The 22,929-nt window shown below is 49.6% G+C and overlaps 1 protein-coding gene across 7 annotated transcripts in view; it reads left to right on the plus strand.

The window, feature by feature from the left end:
• The window catches only part of PHF20 (PHD finger protein 20), a 1,394,195-nt gene that overhangs the window by 1,149,710 nt on the left and 221,556 nt on the right, over window positions 1-22,929 (plus strand). For all 7 annotated transcript variants that reach the window (XM_069243878.1, XM_069243882.1, XM_069243883.1 and 4 more), the window contains one exon: window positions 17,853-17,952. In XM_069243878.1, coding sequence (XP_069099979.1) covers window positions 17,853-17,952 — 100 coding nt within the window. The remainder of the gene's footprint in view (window positions 1-17,852; window positions 17,953-22,929) is intronic.

The raw sequence follows: 22,929 nt of genomic DNA on the forward strand, positions 1-22,929 counted from the left end.
TAAGTTCACAAACCTATGTTGGCTGGACAAGACCAACTCACAAGGCAGAGCGGTTTCTTCGTTGGTGGCCTTACTGGCCACGCTTGGCTAAGGACGACTGACTTTTCAGTGAATGTCCAGCCATTGCTTATGGACATGCCATTTGATGACACCCTTCTCCTCTGAGACAATGAGGACTCAGCACAGGAGCGCTTCAAGCATGTCAGAGCTATGACCTCGTCATTGGGCCTTTCCATGGCTACTTGGCAATCTCAGACTGCCTTTTGCTACTTTCTTAGGCATAGAAGGGGCTTCCAACCATGTCTGTTCAGCCCCAGCCCCCATGGCAGGCAAGCTTCCCAGCTCCTGCGAGGCAGAGGGTGTGGTACCCACAGGCCCGTGAGTTTGTCAGTCAGAGGTTGGGCCAGTCCACCACTCACCCGGCAGCAACAGCCTCCAAGCATTTTAGTTTGCCCTCAGACCATCAAGGGCAAATTAGCACACCTAAAAATAGAGAAGTGTGCTCTCTGCAGCATGGTTTTCTTCAAATCTTCAGACAGGAAAACTAAGTATTGGTTAGTTTTTCAGGTAAGTGAAGCAATTACAAGTTCAGTCTCCTGGGCATAGGCAGCCCACTGTTGGGGGTTCAAGACAACCCCAAAGCCACAGCACCAGCAACACAGGCCGGTCAAGTGTAGAGGTCAAAGGAGGGCCCAAATAACATAGGTGCCTATGGATAACAGGGGTGCTCCGGTTCCAGTCTGCTATCAGGTAAGTACCTGTGTCCTCGGGGAGCAGACCAGGGTGGTTTTGTAGAGCACTGGGGAGGGGGGGGGGGGGGGGGGGGGGCACACAAGCACACCCTCAGCAGCACAGGGGTGGCTGGGTGCAGTGTGCAAAATAGGTGTCCGGTTTGTCGTTTAAAACAATGGAGGAACCCGGGGGTCACTCTGGCGGTGCAGGCAGGGCACGGGGGCTTCTCGGGCCAGCCACCGACTGGGCTAGGCAGAGGGTCGCCTGATGGTCACTCCTGCACTCGAGTTTGGTTCCTTTAGGTCCTGGGGCTGCAGGTGCAGTGCTTGGTAAAGGCGTCAGGTTCTTTGTTCAAGTCAGTCGCGGTCAGGGGGAGCCTCTGGATCCTCTCTGCATGCGTCGCTCTGGGGGTGCAGGGGGGTTGTCTCAGGTTACCATGTAGTTGCAGTCGCCTGGGAGTCCTCTCTGCGGTGTTAGTTCTCTGGAGCTCGAGCCAGGGGCGTCAGGTGCAGAGTGGGAAGTCTCATGCTTCCTGCGAGAAGAGTGAATTCTTTAAAAGTTGTTGAAAAGTTGCAATGTTGTTGCTGTTTTTGAACAGTGCCGCTGTTCTCGGGATGTTCTTGGTCCTTCAGATTCAGGGCAGTCCTCTGAGGCTTCAGAGGTCACTGGTCACTATTGGATGCGTCGCTGTGCAGGTTCTTTGAGTCTAGAGACAGGATGGTAGGGCTGGGGCCAAAGCAGTTGTCATCTCCGTCGTCTCTGCAGGGCTTTCAGGTCCTCCTTCTTGGTGTAGGTTGCAGGAATCTGATTTCCTGGGTTCTGGGTCACCCCTAAATACTAGATTTAGGGGTGTGTTTAGGTCAGGAGGGCAGTAGCCAGTGGCTACTGTCCTGGAGGGTGGCTACACCCTGTAGGAAGTTGGCTCTGTATATACTACTTCAAAGTAAGAAATAGTGTTCCCCTTAGATGTAAGATAGTGGCAAAAAGAGATAATTCTAATGCTCTATTTTGTGGTAGTGTGGTCGAGCAGTAGGCTTATCAGAGGGTAGTGTTAAGCATTTGTTCACACACAGGCAATAAATGGGGAACACACACTCAGACTTACTCCAGGCCACTAGGTTTTTATATTGAAAAATATAATTTCTTAGTTTATTTTAAGAACCACGGGTTCAAGATTTACAAGTAATACTTCAAATGAAAGGTATTTCCCTCAGGTATTCTAGGATCTTTGAATAATCACAATATCATGTACAGTTTTGCCAAAAATGGCAATAAGCTATTTTAAAAGTGGTCACAGTCCAAAAATCAACAGTTCCTGGGGGAGGTAAGTAATTGTTAAGTTCACAGGTAAGTAAAACACTTACAGGGTTCAAAGTTGGGTCCAAGGTAGCCCACCGTTGGGGGTTCAAGGCAACCCCAAAGTTACCACACCAGCAGCTCAGGGCCGGTCAGGTGCAGAGGTCAAATAGGTGCCCAAAACACATAGGCTTCAATGGAAACAGGGGAGCCCCGGTTCCAGTCTGCCAGCAGGGAAGTACCTGCGTCCCCGGAGGGCAGACCAGGGGGGGTTTTGTAGGGCACCAGGGGGGGACACAAGCAGGCACAGAAAGTACACCCTCAGCGGCACAGGAGCAGCCGGGTGCAGAGTGCAAACCGGCGTCGGGTTTTGTATTGGAATCAATGGGGAGACCTGGGGGTCTCTTCAACGATGCAGGCAGGCACAGGGGGGGCACCTCGGGGTAGCCATCACCTGGGCTAGGCAGAGGGTCACCTGGGGGTCGCTCCTGCACTGGAGTTCGGTTCCTTCAGGTCCTGGGGGCTGCGGGTGCAGTGTTGGTTCCAGGCGTTGGGTCCCTTGTTACAGGCAGTCGCGGTCAGGGGTAGCCTCTGGATTTCTTCTGCAGGCGTTGCTGTGGAGTCTCAGGGGGGGTTGTCTCTGGTTACTCACGGGCTCGCAGTCGCCGGGGAGTCCTCCCTGAGGTGTTTGTTTTCAGCAGGTCGAACTGGGGGCGTCGGGTGCAGAGTGGAAAGTCTCATGCTTCCGGCGGGAAACGTGGAGACTTTAAAGTTGCTTCTTTGTTGCAGAAAGTTGCAGTTCGTTGAACAGGGCCGCTATTCTCGGGAATGGATACAGGGCAGTCCTCTGAGGCTTCAGAGGTCGCTGGTCCCTGTTGGAAGCGTCGCTGTTGCAGTTTTCTTCAAAGTAGGGAGACAGGCCGGTGGGGCTGGGGCCAAATCAGTTGTCGTCTCCGTCTTCACTGCAGGGCTTCAGGTCAGCAGTCCTTCTTCTTCTTTAGGTTGCAGGAATCTAGTTTCCTAGGTTCTGGGTGCCCCTAAATACTGAATTTAGGAGTGTGTTTAGGTCTGGGAGGGCAGTAGCCAATGGCTACTGTCCTTGAGGGTGGCTACACCCTCTTTGTGCCTCCTCCCTGTGGGGAGGGAGGCACATCCCTAATACTATTGGGGGAATCCTTCTACAAGATGGAGGGTTTCTAAAAGTAAGTGTCGCCTCAGCTCAGGACACCTTAGGGGCTGTCCTGACTGGGGGGTGACTCCTCCTTGTCTTGTTTTTCTCATTATCTCCTCCAGCCTTGCCACCAAAAGTGGGGGCAGTGGCAGGAGGGGCGGGCATCTCCACCAGCTGGGATGCCCTGGGGTTCTGTAACAAAAGGCATGAGTCTTTGAGGCTCACCGCCAGGTGTTACAGTTCCTGCAGGGGGAGGTGAGAAGCACCTCCACCCAGTACAGGCTTTGTGCTTGGCCACAGAGTGACAAAGGCACTCTCCCCATGTGGCCAGAAACTCGTCTGGTTGTGGCAGGCTGGCAGAAACTAGTCAGCCTAGCACTAGGAGTCGGACTGGTATTCGGGGACATCTCTAAGATGCCCTTTGGGTGTATTTTACAATACATCCCACACTGGCATCAGTGTGCATTTACTGTGCTGAGAAGTTTGATACCAAACTTCCAAGATTTCAGTGTAGCCATTATGGACCTGTGGAGTTTGTGTTTGACCAACTCCCAGACCGTATACTCTTTATGGCTACCCTGCACTTACAATGTCTAAGGTTTTGCATAGACATAGACACTGTAGGGGCATAGTGCTCATGCCACATATGCTCTCACCTGTGGTATAGTGCACCCTGCCTTAGGGATGTAAGCCTGCTAGAGGGGTGGCTTACCTATGAAGGCAGAACAAAGGATTTCCTTTGCGAGAGGGAGATAACACTGTTTCCCTTTGGAAATAAGTGTCCCTGGCTTGGGATGGTAGCCTCCCCAACCCACTGGTTTGCTTCCTCCATGCATAAACCAGTCCACACTGGTTCAGGGACCCCAGTCCCTGCTCTGGTGCAAAACTGGACTAGAGAAAGGGGAGTGACCACTCCACTATCCATCACCACCCCAGGGGTGGTGCCCAGAGCTCCCCGAGAGGGTCCCTGGGTTCTGCTGTCCTCAGTCCAAGGTTGGCAGGGAGCTCTGGTAGAATCTGAGGGGCTAGGCAGGTGACATCAGAGGCACCCTCTGATAAGTAGTTACCTGGTTAGGTGACCAAGCCCCCTCTTTGAACTACATACGGGGGCTTCGTCTGGGGTGGGTCCTCATATTCGGCTTGCAAGATTCCATCAGGACTCCTCTGCAATCTCTGCTTCAATGTCTGGACTCCAGAACCGCGACTGGACCCTCCAGGAACCTTCAAGCTGCAGATCGATGAGAGAGACTCTTCTGCAACATTATATCCAAAATTCCTGCCAGTCTTGCAACATTTCCCCAGGCGTGCATCCTCAGAAGACGAACTCTTCAGCCTGCACAAGAAGGAGGAATCTCCCTTGGGGTAAAGGCATCACTCCCTTGCATCCGTTGGTACCTGGCTGCAACAACGACTGGCTGGGTGGATCTCCCCTCATCCTGAGTAACGCGGGTCCTGTCTCACGGGAGGCGATCCGGAGTGGTCCCCTGGGTCCTTCTACCAGCTGTCGCACTTTGGTGGAGTTTAGTCTTTTCCACTCCACACAAGACAGTACCCCCATGCACCATGTCCTTTGCAGCTGCCAAGGCTTGTTTGCTTTGCCTCCAAGGGGAACTTCAGGCATCGTGTAGCTACAGCCCCCAGCACTCCCTTCCTCCGGCAACGTGGGAGCAACTTCTGTGGTGCTGTGTGGGCTGCTTCAGCGTCTTCTGTGTCCCTGTCCTCTGGGACACCTGTGGGTGCTGCCTCTGCTCCTGTGGCCCTCCTGCGATGTGGAGGGTCCCCTGTGATTCCCCTTCCTAGGTAGAGTCCTCCTGGACCTTGCTGGTCCCCGGCAGCACCACTGTTCCTCCAACTGCGAACTTGCCTTTGCCAAGGCTTGGTGGAAATCCTTAACCGACACCCTATTAGAGAGTTGCCAGTATTTTCTGATACTGTGTTCCAAAAATAAAGTACCTTTATTTTTGTACAACTCAGTGTTTTCTTTCTTGTGTGTAAGTAGTCTGTGACTGTAGTGGTATTGCATGATGTAAGAAGCTGGCTCTTTATATACTATAGCAAAATGAGATATAGAGTGCAGAGTCCAGGGGTTCCCCAGAGGCTTAACAGAGGGTAAAGTAGATAATACTAATGCTCTCTTTTGTGGTAGTGTGGTTGAGCAGTTAGGCTTATCAGAGGGTAGTGTAAAGCATGTGTTGTACCCACATATAATAGAAGAAGCACACACTCAACGACTTAACTCCAGACCAATGGTTTTTATATAGGAAAAATAAATTTTCTTTATTTTTAGAACAACAAGTTTCACATAAGTACTTCAATAGATTTGTATTTCACACATGTATCAACAGTACTTTGTTTGGAATCAGTGTCATACAGTTTTTTGAAATATTGACAATAATCTGTTTTAAAAATGGACAGTGCAATTTTCAGCAACAGTTCCTGGGGGAGGAGAAAAGCTAGATTATTTTACAGGTAAGTACAACACTTACAGTTCCAGTCTCCGGGGGTTAGGAAGTCCACAGTTTGGGGTTCAAAATTAACATGGGCTCCTATGAAGACTGGGGGCACTCAGTTTCAGATCTACAGGCAGGTAAGTACCCGTGACTTCAGAGGTCAGACTTGGGGGTTTAGAGAAGCAGGGAGGGGGGAGTCCACAAGTAGGCACCAAACACACCCTCAGCGGCACTGGGGCAGCCGGCTGCAGGGTGCAAACAAGATGTCGGGTCTCCAATGATTCTCTACGTGGGGACCCCGGGGGTCACTCAGAGGATGCAGGCGAGGTCCAGGTGGTCGTCTCGGACAAACCACAGGCTCGCCAGGGAGGAGGGCCACCTACTGAATGTTGCTGCACCAGGTGTCGGTTTCTCCAAGGCCTGGGGGCTGCGGGTGCAGTGGGTCTTTAAGCGTTGCTTATCTTTGTCCGGAGCTTTCACGCTCAGGTGGGTCCCCGGGATTCCCTCTGCAGCTGTCGTCGTGGAGGGGTGGAGAGGTCAACCCAATGTGAGCACTTGCTCAGAACCGCCAGGAGATCTTCTCTAGCTGGTTGGCCCTACTGGACACGGGCCATGGGCTTTGGCTGCAGAGTGGTTAGAACTCACGCATTCGGAGTGAGGTTGGAGTCCTTAGTTGTTGGTTTCTTCTAGGCCACGACCACTGTCTACTGGAGTCCTTGGTCCTTCTGGGTGCTGGGCAGTCCTTAGGAGCTTGGTGGAGGTCGCTAGTCTTGCTGGATACATCGATGTTCTTTTGCAGGTTCTTTGAAGCAGGAGACAGGCGAGTAGGGCTGGGTCCAAATTAGTTGTGGTTTTCCTCCTTCTCTGCTGGGGGTTTCAGCTAAGCAGTCCTTCTTGTTAGGTCACCAGGAATATGATGACTTGGGTTCAGAGAGGCCCTTAAATAGTAGATTTAGGGGCGTTTTAGGGGTCAGAGGGCAGTAGCCAATGGCTACTGTCCCCGAGGGTGGCTACATTCTCTTTGTGCCCCACTCCCTTTGGGGAGGTGGGCACAAACCTAATCCTATTAGTCTCTGTCCTCCAAACCAAGATGGAGGATTCTTGAGGGAAGAGGGTCACCTCGGATCTGGACATCTTACGGGTGGTCCTGGCTGGAGTGGTCACTCTTCCCTGTTTTCCATAATTTTCCCACCAGACTTGCCACTAAAAGTGGGGCTTGTCCGGGGGTGGGCAGCTCCAATAGTTGGAGTGCCCTGCGGTACTGTAATCCAAGGCTTGAGCCTTTTGAGGCTCACCGCCAGGTGTTACAGTTCCTCCAGCCACAGCCCCCACTTTTGTCACTCAGAAACTCAGTTCAGAAACTGCAACAACTTTACAACTTTGAAACAACTTTAAAGAGGTTTTCACTTCCCGCCCGAAGCGTGAGTCTTCACACTCTGCACCTGACGCCCCCGGCTCGAGTCCAGGACAACAAACAACGCAGAGAGGACTCCCAGGCGACTCCAACGATGTGGACACCCTGAGTCGACCCCCCTAAACCCCCACAGCGACTCCTGCAGAGAAGATCCAGGGGCTCCCCCTGACCGCGACTGCCTGGTTACAAAGGAACCCGACGCCTCGACCAAGCACTGCCCCCGCAGCCCCCAGGACCAAGAGGAACCACCTACAAGTGCAGGAGTGACCAGCTGGCGGCCCTCATCCTAGCACAGTCGGTGGCTGGCCCGAGAAGCTCCCTGAGCCCGGCCTGCATCGCCTAAGTGACCCCCAGGTCCCTCCATTGCTTTCTATAGCAAACACGACGTCTACTTTGCTTACTGCACCCGGCCGCCCCTGTGCAGCTGACGTTTTTTTTTGGGCTTGTGTGTCTCCCCCTCAGTGCTCTACAAAACCCCCCCTGGTCTGCGGACGCCGGTACTTACCTGTAAGCAGACTCGGACCGGAGCACCCCTGTTCTTCATAGGGGCCTATTTGTTTTGGGCCCTCCTTTGACCTCTGCACCTGACCGGCCTTGTGTTGCTGGTGCGGTGGCTTTGGGGTTGCCTTGAACCCCCAACAGTGGGCTGCTTATGCCCAGGAAACTGACTGCATAAGTGCTTTACTTATTTGAGAAACCTAACCAAACTTATCTCCCCCAGGAATTGTTGATTTTTGCACTGTGTCCACTTTTAAAATAGCTTATTGCCATTTTAACCAAAACTGTGTGTACTACTGTTTTCAATCAACGTTCTATACTTACCTGTGTGAAGTACCTTGCATTTTATGTATTTACTTCAAATCTTGAATCTTGTGGTTCTAAAATAAATTAAGAAAATATATTTTTCTACATAAAACCTTTTGGCCTGGAGTTAAGTTATTGAGTGTGTGTTCCTCATTTATTGCCTGTGTGTGTAGAACAAATGCTTAACACTACCCTCTGATAAGCCTACTGCTTGACCCCACTACCACAAAATAGAGCATTAGTATTATCTAATTTTGCCACTATCAACTTCTAAGGGGAACCCTTGGACTCTGTGCACACTATCTCTCACTTTGAGATAGTATATACAGAGCCAACTTCCTACACTGGACAACTTAGGAAGGACAATATTTTCTTCTGCCAGCCTAGCGCTGCAGTCCGTGAACACCGTTTGCCTTTTGGGCTGCTATTCCCATACTCTGGGATACGGTTGAGCAAGTGCGGCCCCAACTTCTGGAAGAGGCCTAGAACGGTCTCTCCCAAGCCATGACAGATGGAAGAGACGCAGCCAAGTTCGTGATCCGTTGTGGACTGGATATGACAAAACTCACTAGCCAGATCGGTTGCATCGATGGCACTGAGGACGTCTGGTTGAGGACGTCTGGCTTTTTGGGTGATATCCAGCAATCTTTGATTGACATGGCCTTTGATGGCACTCGGCTCTTCGGAGACAAAGTGGATTCAGCGATTGAGCGCTTTAAGAATTCCCGGGCTACAGCTCGGTCCCTTGGCCCCACAGCCACTCCTTGACCACCTCAGTCCACTTCTCGCTCCTTTTGTGACTACAGAATGGGCACCCAACTGCATCCATTTCCACCAGAACACTGACCCGCACATGCTGTACAGCCCCTGCGCCGACGTTGGATCCACTGAGTTTGTGAATCAGGGAGTCAGCAGGCAGCCCAGTCCAATCCCGCCCTCTCCCGCAAAATCTTCCTGGTCCGTTGGGACATCTGGGACCAGTTGGCGGCAGAATTCGCCATCATCTGCCCCACTGGGAATCCATTACCACGGACAGGTGGGTTTTACAGATCGTCTGAAGGGGCTACTCCTTCCCCTTGGAGATTTCTCCTCCAGCCATGCTACCATCATTCGATCACTTGGAGGATTATTTGGCACTTCTCCAAAAGGAAGTCTATGGTCTCTTGGCCAAGGGAGCCATAGAGAGGGTCCCTGCGCCAGAAGTAGATCTTGGTTGCTCTTCCCGTTACTTTCTGGTGCCCAAAAAGGACAAGGGTCTTTGCCCTATCCTAGACCTCCGGTCCCTCAATCTCTTCCTCAACAAGAACTTCAATGTTTTAACCTTGGCTCAGGTCCTTTCTGCCCTAGACCCTGGAGACTGGATGGTTGCGTTGGACTTGCAGGACGCCTATTTCCATATTCCTGTCCTGCCGGCCACAGACATTACCTTCCATTCGTGGTAGGTCACCAGCACTTTCAGTTCACCGTGCTCCCCTTTGACCTTACCAGTGCCCCTCGGGTGTTCATAAAAGTGATGGTAGTGGTTGCAGCTCATCTGCGCAGGTTAGGTGTCCCAGTCTTCCCCTACCTTGACGACTGACTATTGAAGGCGGACACGCCCCAGAAAGTTGTCTCCCACCTCCAGACTACAGTGAACCTCGTGCATTCGCTGGGGTTCACTATCAATGTGCCAAAGTCACGCCTGACTCCCTCTCAGATGCTCCTTTTCATTGGAGCTGTTCTGGACGCAGTCCAATTTTGGGCTTATCCTCCTGAAAAGCGAGTCCAGGGTATATGGGCTATGATGTTTCACCCTCTATCCCAGATTTCAGTGAGAATGACTCTGAGGTTGCTGGGCCTCATGGCCTCCTTCATCCTCCTGGGCCAGGTGGCATATGCGGGCTCTGAAGTGGGACCTGAAGTTCCAGTGGGCGCAACATCAGGGGAATCTCTCAGACATGGTTCAGATCTCAGAGGGAACTGTGAAAGACCTGCAGTGGTGTTTTCGAATCCAGATTGGGTCGATGGCAGATCCCTCTCCCTCTCCCTTTCCCCAACCAGATCTCACAGTAGTGACAGATTCATCACTCCTGGGATGGGACGGCCACATGGGAGAGGCTGAGATCAGAGGACTCTGGTCTCCGGTGGTGTCCGAGCTCCACATCTAACTTTTGGAGCTCCGGGCAATCTGAGGAAAAGTAGTGCAGGGGATCACCGACAACACCACTGCCATGTGGTATTGCAACAAGCAGGGCGGAGTGGGGTCGTGGACCCTTTGTCAAGAGGCTCTTCGCTTCTGGACATGGCTTGAACACCAGGGCATTTCTTTCGTAGTTCAACATCTGGCGGGCTCTCTGAACGCCAGAGCAGACCAACTGAGCCGTCGATGGTAGTCGATCACAAATGGAGTCTCCATCTGGAGGTGGCACAAGGTCTCTTTCAGCAGTGGGGAGAGCCTTGGTTAGATCTGTTCGCCTCTGCAGAGAACTTACGTCAGCTGTTTTGCGCGTTAGTTTCCAAGGCGGATCTCGCTCGGTGGCGATTTTTGTCACAAGTGGAACTGAGGCCTCCTGAATGCCTTCCCGCCAAAACCACTTCTACCCAGAGTTCTGAAGATCAGGCAAGACTGGGTCGAAATAATCTTGGTGGCTCCGTACTAGGCACGAAGACTCTGGTATCCCGAACTCTTGAGCATGGCCATCGATCCTCCGATCAGACCGCCCCTTCGGGAGGATCTTCTGTCGCAGCAGCAGGGCTCGGTCTTCCACCCAAACCTGTCCAGTCTCCGACCTCCGTGTATGGGGATTGAGCAGCAACAGTTTACAGCTTTTGACCTTACACCCGAAGTCTGTAATGTCATCTTGGCAGGCAGGTGTCCCTCCACCAAAACGGTATACACGTGTCTGAAGAAATTTGTGGCATGGTGTATCAACAAATCTGTTGATCCCCCCTCCCTGCACCTCTCCCAGAGGTCCTTCTGTTTATTTTCTCTCTTGCCCACAGTGTCCGTAACAGAATTGAAACTTTCCTTCATGTTACTAGGAATCTTTTCATTCTGTGTCAGGACCGGAGGCGAGGATTATGCTTGGTAAAAGCTTATCCACCACCAGAGAAGCCATGTCCAGAACCGGTTTGAAATAAAACCTCTTGAACATGGAATCTGACGACCAATCCGCTGCATTAATGATATATTCCAGGCGAGCTCCCAGGCAGAAAGTCTTAGAAGCCATAGCACCTCACACTGCACGCACACCAAAAGACGAGACATGTATGCCAGTCTCTCGCATAACACAGCAAACCCATCTAGCAATGGTGGAGGATGAAACTCCTTTGTAAGGCTTCCTCATGGGGAAATCAAGACCTGCCGCTCCTCTGGAGGGTTGGACTCATCTGTCATAGTCTTGTATGCCTTAAGACAACATATTATACACAACCTTAGGAATTTAACAAAAGCTGGATAGAAGACGGTTCAGGACTTAGTCTTCATGCATATAGGCACGTGAAAGGTCAACCCTTCCGGAGTGAATACTCAACCTGTAATTTCCAAGGTGTGGACGTCCGACACCTGGCGACATGAGGCCAAGCACAAAGACCAGGCTAATTTGGCTGAATGTTTCTTGCGGGACAGAAACTCATTCTTCTGCCAAGATTGGAAGAGGCCAAGGACATTGTTTAGGTCCCAAAGGACCAAATATGGGGGTTTAGGAGTGAGAGGCAGACAAATCCCTCATGAGTTTGCACACTAGGGGGTGTTCCCCAACCATGGAGCCCCTCAAAGGTAAGTGTCCCACGGAGATTGCCGACCTGTAGGAATTGATTGTACTATATGCCATATGTGAAGCCAAGGAGGCTAAGAAATTCAGGATGGAGGCCACCTCACACACCAAGGGTTTTTCGTTGTTTTGAACACACCAATGTACCCATCTCGACCATGCTGATCTATAATGCTTGTTGGTGCCCTCTGCCCAAACTGTTGCCAACATTCGCTCAGCCTCTGGTGAAAGGCCTGGGACTCTCCAGTGTTGCCTGAAATCTGCTAGGCCATCAAGGGCATGTGTCCCCTTATCGCCAATGGGTGATTGTTGCCCAAGGAATCTTGAAGGAGATCTGGAACGTGGGGGTAAAAGGATTGGAGATTCCCAAGAAAGTTCCAGAAGAATAGGAAACCACACTTGAGACCTCCAACAAGGCGTGATCAGGACTACCCGAGCCACCTGCTGACGGACCTGTGCCGACACCCACATGATCATCACGAAGGGAGGAAAAGCTTATCCCTTCTCCTTTTACCAGTCCTGCAGGAAGGCATTGGTCGCAGGTGGTAGGGGATCCAGCCTCCTGCTGAAATACCTCTGGATTTGGTGGTCCAGGCAGGATACAAACAGGTCAACAGAAAAAGGCCCCCACAGAACTTCCAGTCTCTTGAAGACTGACGGTTTAAACCACCATAGGCTTGTATCGGACTATTGCCTGGAGCACTAATCCGCTGTAGTGTTGGATACTCCAGAAAGGTTTTCTGTGGTGAATGAGACGTCGTTGGCTAGACAAAATTCCCAAATATTTTTGGCCAAATCCACCAGAGCTTTCAATTTGGCGCCCAAGGTGTTTGTTCCATTTTCAAAGGAATGCTGCATTGAGCTTTGTCCAGCACCTTATCGCGAAGGACTCTGCCATAAGCTCCAAGCAATTGATATGCAAACGTTGTTCCTCTACTGACCACATTCTGCCTGTAAAGGAGTCTCCGAATTGGGAGCCCCAGCCGGATTTGCTGGTATCTGAATTGATCACCAAGTCCGAGTTGGATCCGAAGATGGCCCGTCCGGTCCAGGCCTCCATGTGTGCCAACCACCAGTTCATCTCCTCTATTAGGTCTTATGTGAGAGGAATCTGTTCTGCATATTGGAAGCCCCTGTGGACATGGGAGGCCTTTAGGCATTGAAGAGCCCTATAATGAAGAGGGCCCAGGAAAAGCAACCCTAAGATCCGGGCAATTTGCCGTAAGCTTTTGACTTCCTAGACTAGGTTCTCTTGATTTCTCTGTAGATCTTTGAAATTTTGCGATATGGCAGACAGAGTCTTTTCCACCGAGTCGATGACAAACCCGAGGAAGATAGTCTGCGTGGCTGGAGAGAAAAGAGATTTTTTTTCCATTGATTATAAACCCTAAGCTCTCCTGGAGCTGCACTGTCTCTTGAAGTTGCACCGTTAAGTGGTGTGGTCATTAGTCCATGAGCAGGAGATCATCCAGAAAAAGAATTAGTTGAAAACCCTATTCCCTGAGGTGTTACCCCCCTCCCCAGCTTGAGGACCTTGGTAAAACACAAGGGGAGCGGACAACATGCCGAAAGGCAAAGTCTTGAATTCGTAGATTTGATTTCTCCACCTGAATTGTAGGAATCTGCGATGGGGAAGGAAAATGGGAACAGTCAGGGAGGCATCCTGAAGATCCAATAGGACCAGCCCGTCGGTAGGTGTCGGTAGGTCACGCAAGAGATGGATGTCCTTCATCTTGAAATGGCGATAGATAAGCCAACAGTTGAAATCTGTAGGAAGCTGGTTCTGTATATACTATATCAAAATGGGATATGGTGTGCACATAGTCCAGGGGTTCCCCAAGAGGCTTGACAGAGGCAATAATAGATAATACTAATGCTCTATTTGTGGTAGTGTGGTCAAGCAGTAAGGCTTATCAGAGGGTAGTGTTAAGTATTTGTTGTACACACACAAGCAATAAATGAAAACACACACTAAGTGACTTAACTCCAGACCAATAGGTTTTTATATAGAAAAATATTCTTTTAAAATTTATTTCTAGAGCCACAAGATTCATTTAGCAGGTAAGTACATTAAATGAAAGGTACTTTGCATAGTAATATTTAGAACTTTGAAATCAACAATGTACACAGTTGCCATTAAAATGGCAAAAAGTGCAATTTTCAACAGTTCCTGGGGGAGGTAAGTAAAGTACAGTTTTTGAGGTAAGTAACAAACTTACAGGTTCAGTCTCCGGGGCATAGGTAGCTCACCGTTGGGGGTTCAAGATAACCCCAAACACCCAGCACCAGCAACACAGTGCCGGTTAGGTGCAGAGGTCTAACAGGAGCCAAAATAACGTGGGCCCCTATGGAGACAGGGGGTACTCTCGTTCCGGTATGCTTGCGGGTAAGTACCCGCATTGTCGGAGGGCAAACCAGGGAATTTAGAGGAGCAATGAGGGGGCCTCCAAGTAGGCACAAAACACGCACACTCAGCGACACAGAGGCGGCCGGATGCACGGTGCAAACAGGGCATCTGGTTCCCAATGGAACTCCATGGGCGGACCAGGGGGTCACTTAGGTGCTGCAGGTAAGGCACAGGGGGGCTTCTCGGGCAAGCCACCAATTGGGCAGGGATGAAGGCCGCCTGCTGGTCACATCTGCACCGGTGGGCGGTTTCTCTAGAGTCTGGGGGCTGCGGCTGCAGTGATTCTCCAGGCGTCGGATATCTTCGCCCCGGGCAGTCGCAGTCAGGGGGATCCTTGGGATTCCCTCTGCAGGCATCGTCGTGGAGGGGTGGAATGGTCGGCCCAGGGTTGACACTTGGTCAGGATCGCCTGGGGGTCCTCTCTGGCTGGTTGGTTCCTCTGGACACAGGCCAGGGGCGTCGGGTGTAGAGTAGTTTGGACTCACACTTCTAGAGTGAGATAGTAGTCCCTTTAAAGATGTTTGTTTGTCTTCTTGTTGGACTGGTCTGCTGTCCACAGGAGTTTCTTGGTCCTTGGTGAGGCAGGCCGTCCCCTGGAGGCTTTTCAGTGGTCGCTGGTCCTGCAAAACGCGTTGCTTCTTCTTTTGCAGCTTTTTGAAGCAGAAGACGGGCCGGTAGGGCTGAGGCTGAGTCACTTGTCTCCTTCTCTTCTTTGCGGGGTTTTCAGCTCAGTAGTCCTTTCTTGAGGTCGTCAGGAATCTGAAGAGCTGGGTTCGGGGTCGCCCCTAAATACTAAATGTAGGGGTGTGTTAGGGTCAGGGGGCAGTAGCCAATGGCCACTGTCCCTGATTGTGGCCACACCCTCCTTGTACCCACTCCCTCTGGGGAGGGCGGCACATCCCTATCCCTATTGGTCCTAATCCTCCGAAGCAAGATGGTGGATTTCTCAAGGAGGGGGTCACTTCAATTCTGGACACCTTAGGTGTGGTCCTGGCTGAGCGGGTGACATCTTGTTTTTCTCATTATCCCTCTGGACTTGCCGCCAAAAAGTGGGGGCTCGTCCAGGGGGGGCGGGCATCTCCACTGGCTGGAGTGCCCTGGGGCGCTGTAACACCAGGCCTGAGCCTTTGAGGCTCACCGCCGGGTGTTACAGTTCCTGCAGGGGGAGATGTGAAGCACCTCCACCCAGGACAGGCATTGTTTCTGACCACAGAGTGCACAAAGGCACTCACCCCATGTGGTCAGAAACTCGTCTACAAGTGGCAGGCTGGCATAGACCGCTCAGCCTTACACTGGCAGTTGGGTTAACATACAGAGAGCATCTCTAAGGTTCCCTCTGTGTGCATTTTTCAATAAATCCCACAGTGATATCAGCGTGGGTTTATTGTGCTGAGAAGTTTGATAGCAAACTTCCCAGTATTCAGTGTAGCTTTTATGGTGCTGTGAAGTTCGTAATGACGAACTCCCAGACCATATACTCCGTATGGCTACCCTGCACTTACAATGTCTAAGAATTGACTTAAACACTGTAGGGTGATAGTGCTTATGCAGCTATGCCCTCACCTATGGTATAGTGCACCCTGCCTTAGGGCTGTAAGGCTCACTAGAGGGGTGACTTATTTATGCCACAGGCAGTGGTTTGTGGCCATGGCACTCTGAGGGGAGTGCTATGTCGACTTTTTCTCCCCACTAGTATACACAGGCTGCAAGGCAGTGTGCATGTACTAAGTGAGGGGTCCCCTAGGGTGGCAAGGTACATGCTGCAGCCCTTTAGGGACCTTCCCTGGCCACAGGGCCCTTGGTACCAGGGTTACCTTTTACAAGGGACTTAACTGTGTGCCAGAGGTGTGCCAATTGTGGAAACAAAGGTACAGTTTTAGGGAAAGAACACTGGTGTTGGGGCCTAGTTAGAAGGGTCCCAGCACACTTCAAATCAAATCTGGAATCAACACTAGGCAAAAAGTGGGGTGTAACCTTGACAACAGTGGCATTTTCCTACAAACTCCTTGAGGTTGATGACCGGTCTCGGACAGCCATCCTGTTTCTTCACCAGAAAAATATTGCTGAGGAAACCCCAGGTATCTACAAGAGTCCTGGAGATCAAATTTTTTTCTCAAGAGGTCCTCGACCTCCTGATCTATCAAGGCTACGTGCTCGAGCGAAAAAGTTAACGAACGTGGAGAAAAGGGCTGCACCAGGGTGCGGTAAAACTCTGTGAAAACCCCTGATAGTCTGCACCACCCAAGCATCAGACATACATTTTTTCCAATTGTGACTAAAGAGGTCGAGTCTGCCTCCTTCTGTTAGTCTGGAAGAATGGCAAACTCTTACCTGTTTGGGCCTGGAATTGCGCCTGAAGGAACATCTGGATTGACGTCCTCCAAACGCTTGTCTTGTCTGGAAGAACTCTCCCTGACCAGGCTGGTCCTGTGTTCTTTTGATGCTTCTTGGACGGCCTTAAATGTAGAACCGACCGGCCGACGGCCCTCTGCCACGGCCGACCTGATGAACATTTTGGGGGAAAAATCTTTTGAACGTAGGTCTGCACCTTTTCAAGAGGTAAAAGTTGCCACGATTTTCCAGAGCTCTTTGATAAAGGGCTCCCGAAGAGGCCTCCATGCCCTGCAAGCCCCGACTCGGTGGTCACCACGTCCCCCAATTCAGGATCCACTTTCAAGAGGAAAGAGTATCTATGCTCTTTGGATAGGGTGCAGTTGGTGTTACCTAGAAAAATAACTGCCCAGTGCACCGATCCCAAGAGGATCTCCAGAGGGATTTTGACTCCGAGGCTTTGGCCTTCTTCACTAGGTCCAAGATATTTGTGAGTGGGCCACTAACCTCTAAAAGTTTGTCCTGGCAGGAATGCCAGGACCTGTCAATCCCTTTTTGTCTGGTCCCTAATATACTTCTGGAGAACAGTGGCCATCCGGGTGTCTGGGGTGAGAGCAACTTTCCTCTGGAGGGGAGGGCCGGAGGCATTCAGCTTTAAGACAAGCGGCCGGCCTCACCGCACTCGCGCGGCCAAGGCTTCGAAATGTGCTGCGACTGGAGCGTTGAGATGTGTTCCCGCGGGCCGGCATTAAGCAGCTGCGTTAATCGGCCAGCATGTACCTGAAAAATAACGACATTCAAGTATATTGATTAGAGGAAAAGTAACGATACTTAGCTTCTGAAAAAGCTGGAAAGAAAGAGGATGTTACATTACAGGGACAGTGGTTTATAATGGACTCAGTGCTCTGATTGGTTACTTGTTTGTGCAGTCCTTTCCCTAAGGGTCATGGGAAAGGAAGTTTGTAGAGGCTAAAGTTGAAGCTGCTGGAAATTAATAAAGAAAGAAAGCGAGCAAAGTCCTCACCCCGGTCTTGACATAGAATCTGAGGGAAGGCAGCATCTCTCCAGGGGGTTCTAAATGGTGATGTCACCTGATTGGTTGACTCTAAAGTTAGGTCCTTTCTTAAAAAATGACTGTGATATGATACTAAAGGCCTTCAATGGATGTGTTTATTAAGACATTGCTTTTCTAAGGAGCTGGGGACTCCCATCTCGACGACGGGGAAGGATTTAAGCATGTGAATCTATGAAAGATTCCAATGCTGGATAACTACAGTTACAGGTAAGTAACTGTTTTCTTTTGGTGTTTGGGATATTGGATACTGTGTACTCATGGAATTTTGTGAAGATACATTCATTTTAATAAGTTACTAGAATGAAGATGTTTTTCATGTTTAATGTTAGACAGGGCTGTCAAAGTAAGTCAAATCACAGGAAGTTCTTTTGTTAAAATAACTCTATTTGTTTTTTTGTTAACCTGCATTCTACTACATAGTGTGAAGAGTGTCTATGTTGGCAGCACAGAGTCTGCATGGGATTACTGGAAGATAATGTGCCAGAAAAGTATACCTGCTTTATTTGTCAAAATCCTCCAGGTAAGCTGTTTTTAATCCTCTTTATAATAGCCCTGATGGTTTTATCGCACCTCTGTCAACCATTTTTTTTCTGTGACGTGGTAGGTACCCGACAATAAGCATGATTGCTCTACATGATGAGAATGCAAGAGATTTTTAAATTGCCTTTAAATTACCCATCCTATATTTCAAACCAGTATCCCTGAGGGTCCCTCTAAGAAATTTGGCTTTGAAATTGAAATGCTGTTACCCTTAGAGCAGTGCTAACCGTTGTGGCAATACACTCAACATCAACAGTATGTGTCTCTAATGATTGCATAATGCTTCTTATTCAATTATTCAAGCATCGGTTTTGAGGTATAGATTAAAAAAACAAGAACAGTTACATATTGAGCAACTTTGTGTTGTAGTGTGTATGTGTGTGTTTTGCTTTTTGCAATTAATTGAGATGTGAAAGAGAATTGGGTCATAGGTAGTCCAGCAGAATCAGATTAGTCAAGATGCCTGCAGAAGAGATGAGGTTTCAGTAGTTTGTTTAAAGGAGACACTTTGTCTTCATAGAAAATGAGGAAGAGAGTGCCTCATATTTGTTGCAGCACCAGCTAATGATTGCTAAGGTTGTGGTATCTTTTTTAAATCCCAAGTCCCACAGGCCAATATAGACAGTGTATAGCTTAGCTAGGTAAGGTGTATTTCTGAAGGATACCTCTTTCCACAGATTCATCACCCTATGAATATCCTCAGACTGGAACCCTAAAACTTTTTCCCTAGCAATCTATATCCAGCAGCGCCTGATTTGCAGTACAATTACATGTGCTGCTTTGCCTACTGTGGATGTGACTGCACTGAACCTACAAAAAACAAAACATCTACTGCACTGGCGTTATTTTGTCTTTCTGCGCTTTACCAACACAGGTTTGGAGCACTTCAGTTTCAACAGCGAATACATCAAGTGTCACATCCTAAGGTTCGCACCCTGTTTATATTGTAAGAACATGCCTTTGACAAAACATCTGCTTGTGGTGTTTCAGGCCCAACCATAGCACCTCTGCCTGCAACTCTGCTTTCACAGTGGGATGTCATATTGTCCTTGGATCGCACCAGTAATGGCACTCTTAAACATCATCCTGACAGATAGCAATCCTCCAAGGGGTCCTCCTGTAAGAAACCCAAAAACTCCGGAGACAGGAGAGTTATTTTATTCATCAAGTATTATGTTGTCCTTCCAGGGCCTATTGATTATGTGGTGGCACCTTTCTTCCTCTTCAGAGCCGATCACAATTTTCAAACAAACTTAAATGAGAATTCCTATCTCAATCTGCCAGTTCTTTCTAGGGCTTAGGATTTTTTGACAGGGTATGTGGCTGTCCTCAAGAGCACCCAGCATGTCTATGGACCAGTCCTCAGAGGTGTGACTTGTCCTACTTAATCAGTAATTCTGGCTGGTCCAACCTCAGATAAACCAGACTGTTTACCTGCACAAGTTCTGACTCTGCTCCCCTGGAAGCCTTTTTCCACTAAGTTATCGGCCTGATTGATTTCAACACTGATCCTAAGAATACTTTTGACACCACTTAACCCCTCTAAGTGGACATAAATTATTGAAGTGGCATTAAAAAAAAGTTAGAGGTTACTTTTTAAGGACCAGCCCCTGGTTAGTGCCTTTCCCTGGAGCCCAGAAATGTACCTACTGCCACAGCTGCTGTGGCTGCCCCTATCCTAAAGGAGTGAGTGCCAAAATCTGAGGCATCCAAACCCACTGCCAGAAGGGAACGCTTGAGTACCTGTGAGAATTGGTACCTAGTAAGTGGCGTGCTGTCCACATGCACCAGAACTGCACCCATCACCCCTGGAGCGCGCAGTGCTAGGAAGGCCTCCAAGTTCCGTATAGGACAACATGCATTACCTGGGGCTCTATGCAGTAGAATGTGGTCCCCCTTTCCATCCTGATCCGCCTTAGAGCGGGGAACAGTAATTGCCAGACACCCAGACCCCTCCGGCCAATGAATACTCACCAACTGCAGACCCCCTGAGATGTCCCTTTTGTTTCGTGCGACTAGTTCACCCAATCTAAAAGCTCCTAAAAGGTAAGGGTAAAGGCTGACTTAAATAAGGCGACCTCCCAGGGAGAAGTACAAACACGATCGAACATGACTAGCAAGGCCCTCAATTTTGTCACATCAATGGCATGCCGAGTGTCCGGCTTAGAGCCTTGAATGTGCTGCCATCCCCGAAGGGCCCTTCTTACCACAAATGATTTTGTGCCGACGGGCAGCCCCCCAAGTTGCGCAAAGAAAGAAATAGCAGTGGAGTAACACCTGTCGCACGCAGTTGACTTCCCCTCAGCCCTCAAAACGTCGAAAAATGCCAAGATTGAAGCCGGATCAAAACAAGTTGGCGATACCGCCCCACCCCTGAAATCAACATATGCTGCAAATACTCTTTGGTAAGCCTTTAGCATCCTAGGTGCTAAACTGGCTGCCACAAGGTCCGGTATTCTTTAGCACCAATTTGCCACAGATGCTGGAAAGGGCATTGGGAACTCCTCCGCTCCGGGGAGGTGAGACCTGAAAACCTGCATCGTAAAATGAGAGAGTGCATCAGCAGCGTTATTCAACACTCCAGATAAGTGCTTAGCTCTGAAGGTCACATTCAACCTTAAACACAATAATACTATCTCTTTCAGCAGCCTTAGGATCATCTTGCACTTCGCTGCTTGCTGGTTAATGTACTCAACAACTGATATATTATCAGACCAGAAAACCACAGACTGATTCCGAAATCCCTCCGGCCAAATAGACAAAGCCACTAAAATTGGGAACAGCTCCAAGAAACCAGTATTGGCCACTAGGCCCTCCTGGACCCAGTCTAAGGGCCATCGCTGAGCGCACCACGCTGTACCAAATACAGCCCCAAAGCCTATGCTCCCAGCTGCATCAGTAAAAAGTCCCAATTCCTCGTTGGACATCGGCGGATAAGGCCACACTACTCTCCCATTAAAGTCACGCAGAAAGGTTTCCCAAATCCTCATATCTTGTTTGACCTCATTGGAAAGCCTGGTGTGATGATGCTTGACTTTTAACCCTGACATGGCTTGGGCAATTGACCGAGAAAAGGGGCACCCCACGGGTATTATTCGCAGCACAAAGTTGAGCTGCCTGACCAAGCACTGCAACTGATGAAGTGTCACCTTCTGCGCCCTTAGGCAAGACCGCAACGCGTGTGAAAAGGACACCACTCTCTCCCAAGGCAATCTGGACACCTGCCACAGAATCCAACTCTATCCCTAGGAATTCAGTTGTGGAGCAGGGGCCCACCATCTTTCCTTCAGCAAGTGTAACCCCAAATTCCTTCATGAGTTTTTTAAATATGTCCAACGCACCAGAACATTGATTAGATCCAGCGGGCCCCAGAAAGAGGAAATCATCCAAGTAGTGTAAAACCTACCTATGCTGCACCCGGTCCCTAAATACCCACTCCAAGAAGGTACTAAATTTCTCAAAATAGGCACATGACACAGAGCAGCCCACAGGCATACACCTATCAAAGTAATACTGTGCTTCCCACTGGAAACACAACAAGCGGAAGTCCTCGGGATGCACTGGCAACTGAAAGGCAGATTCAATGTCCGATTTTGCCATCAAGGCTCCAGGCCCCAGCTCCTGCAGCATTTGAATTGCTTGATCCAAAGAAGCATACCTTACCGAACACAATGCTGCATCAATGGCCTCATTCACTGACTGCCCCTTTGGAGCGGACAGATTGTGTATCAGTCTGAACTCCCCTGGCTCTTTCTTGTGGACTACCCCTAAAGGAGAACAAACAAAGCCCTGCATGGCAATTCTATCAAAGGGCCCACCAACTGCCCCAAATCCTGTTCCTTCTTGATCTTCTTACTTGCCACACCGGGGTTGGCACACAAAGACAGCTAGTTCTTACAATGGGGTGAAACAACATAGTCCTGAGCCGGTATCCTGAAACAGTCTTTAAAGCCCAAATACAACACCTGCACAGGTGCTTGGTTTGGGTAAACGTTAAGCCAAGGGATCATAGCCAAAAGATTAATGGGGGACGAAGCCTTAACAAAAGATACTGTGCGACCCGCGCACCCCAAATCGTCAATCCTGTTTCTTGGCCCCTTTATCTCTTGATTTTTTAAAACACTTAAAACACTTGAATTCTGGGTGGGAGGCCTGGCCACAAAAGGAGCAGCAGTTCTTAAAACGGTATGTCCCTGGAGACGGGAGCAAGAGTGCCGGTTGAAATCCCAGCAGGCTCCCCTCTTGGCCCCAGTACCCCCTGAGGCTCCTGAGCCTGTCCCGGCAGGCCCACAAAAAAGCTGCTGGCCCGGCCCCTGAGTGCGATTAGTATAACGCAACCAAGTGATTGTGTGCCTGATCCCAAGCCAATGAAGGCTTGTACGCCTTAATTCTCCAGTATTGGGGTATCTTTCATAGATTCACATGCTTGAATCATTCCCCGTCGTCGAAGTGGGAGTCCCACTGTACATAGAAAGCAATAAATAGAGAAAAACTTTTTTTTTTTTTTTTCCATTGAAGTCAATAGGAAAAAACACATTAAATTGTAGAACTATCAGCCTCTTTAGAAAGAGCCCAAACTTCAACCAATCAGGCGTGACCACCCCTTTAGAACCCTCAGCACAGAGGCTCAGTCTGTCAGATTTTCTACTGCACGTCGTGTGTAAGGGAGTCTCCCTGAGCTTTGCTCAGTTTTCTATCTCTTCAAGAGAAATCCTTAGAAATTTTCACTTGACTTTTTTCTACAAGACTTTTTCCATCATATCTACAAGAAAAGGTCTTTTCAGGCCTTGTGGGACCTGTGGCAAATTGAGACTTCACTGTGAGGATCCTCACAAAGAATGTATCTATTGCTTACATCCAGAGCATAAGGTCAAAGACTGTAAGATCTGCAGGACCTTTCCAAACAAGACTCTGAGGGACAGAGAAGCCAGGATCCTACTTTGGCTCCAGAAAAAGA

Source organism: Pleurodeles waltl, chromosome 7 (genome assembly GCF_031143425.1).
Source record: "Pleurodeles waltl isolate 20211129_DDA chromosome 7, aPleWal1.hap1.20221129, whole genome shotgun sequence".
Classification (NCBI taxonomy): domain Eukaryota; kingdom Metazoa; phylum Chordata; class Amphibia; order Caudata; family Salamandridae; genus Pleurodeles; species Pleurodeles waltl.